Raw genomic sequence first — 1463 nt, 5'->3', positions numbered from 1 at the left:
GGGGTATTGGAGGGCGGGGCCGCCGCCGCCCCCACGGCCTCGAGGCAGCTGGTGGCAGGCTGCGGACGTGGACGTGGCCCGCATGCCACGCGCCGTGACGGTGCCGTGGCTTTCCCCCCGCAGTATCCCCACCTGAAGGCCATAGCGCTGGGGCTATGCAACAAGTTCCTGGAGGAGATGGCCCGGCAGGCCAGCGCCTGCATCATGGACGCCTGCGCCGAGCAGCACAACCTGAGCGAGCAGGTGAGGGTCGCGCCTCAAGGGCCTCTGAGGTCTCTGTGGCTTTTGGGGTCTCCATCACCTTCAGGATCTCTGTGGCCTCTGGGGTCTCTGGGGTCTCCAGGGCCTCTGAGGTCTCCATGACCTTTGAGGTCTCCATCACCTTCTCTGTAGTCTTTGGGGTTTCCATGGCCTCTGTGGCCTCCAGGGTCTTTGTGGCCTTTGGGGTCTCTGTGGTCTCCATGGCCTTTGGGGTATCCATGGCCTCTGGGGTCTCCGTGGCATCTTTGTCCTCTGGGACCTCCATGGCCTCCAGGGTCTCCAGAACCTCTGTGGCCTCCATGTTCTCCAAAGCCTTGGGACAGCAGAGGCCATGGGGGGAAGACCTGGCAGGGCATGTCCCCAGTTCAACCATGGGGATGGTGACCTCTGGTCCTGGAGGCCCCGGTTGGGCTGTCCTCGGTGCCATGGCCCGTGGTAACCCGCTGCCTGTGTCCGGCAGCTGCTGCCCAAGCACTGCGCCTCCACCATCAGCAAAGCCCGCAACAAGAAGACCCTGAAGCAGCCGGCCAAGAAGGGGGAGCCTGAGCGGGACAAGCCGGGGGCTGAGAGCCAGAGGAAGGACCGGACCCTGACCACCAAGTGAGAGCCACCCGGGGCTGGCGAGGGTGGGCAGGGGGCTGGCGGGAAGCGGTGGCCACCAGACGTCGGGTGTGGGCATGGTGTGATGTGGAGGCACGGCGTGACCGTGGGGTTGTCCCCATGGGGCCGCGGTGTGGCTAACGGCGCCTGTCCCCCCCACCCCAGCATGGACAAGCTGCACCTGATGCTGGCCGAGCTGTCCCTGAGCCTCAACCACGTGCCCAACTTCACCGTCTTCGAGCACACAGTGACGCCGGCCGAATACCTCAGCAGCCACCTGGAGACACGCTTCACCAAGTAGGGACCGCACCAGGGATGAGGGACATGGCGGGGCCAGGGTGGGCTGTGGGTGCTGCTGGGGAGGGGACGCTCGGCCACGGCTCTCCAGACAGCCCCTTCCTGTCCCTGCAGAGCCATCGTGGCCATGGCAGGCTACAGCCAGGCCATGCAGGAGGTGGCCCGGCCCTCGGAGGTGCTGGTGGGGCTGAGCGCCTACATGACCTTCATCCAGTCGCTGGGGCAGTTCGTGGGCTTGGACACGGGGCGCATCATCCGCAGCGTCCTCCTGCAGCAGACGCAGCCCACGACGCCCGCCCGCGAAC

At 66.4% G+C, this 1463-nt stretch overlaps 1 protein-coding gene across 1 annotated transcript in view; it reads left to right on the top strand.

The window, feature by feature from the left end:
- The window catches only part of LOC103894938 (nck-associated protein 1-like), a gene marked incomplete at its 5' end in the record, with an annotated part of 55366 nt that overhangs the window by 4763 nt on the left and 49140 nt on the right, over nt 1-1463 (top strand). Inside the window, 4 exons of the mRNA XM_009274420.1 lie at nt 124-243; nt 722-861; nt 1027-1158; nt 1273-1448. Coding sequence (XP_009272695.1) covers nt 124-243; nt 722-861; nt 1027-1158; nt 1273-1448 — 568 coding nt within the window. The remainder of the gene's footprint in view (nt 1-123; nt 244-721; nt 862-1026; nt 1159-1272; nt 1449-1463) is intronic.

The sequence above is a fragment of the Aptenodytes forsteri genome, unplaced genomic scaffold (assembly GCF_000699145.1).
Source record: "Aptenodytes forsteri isolate BGI_AS27 unplaced genomic scaffold, ASM69914v1 Scaffold64, whole genome shotgun sequence".
NCBI classification, from domain to species: Eukaryota; Metazoa; Chordata; class Aves; order Sphenisciformes; family Spheniscidae; genus Aptenodytes; species Aptenodytes forsteri.
This window is presented reverse-complemented; position numbering and strand designations above follow the sequence as displayed.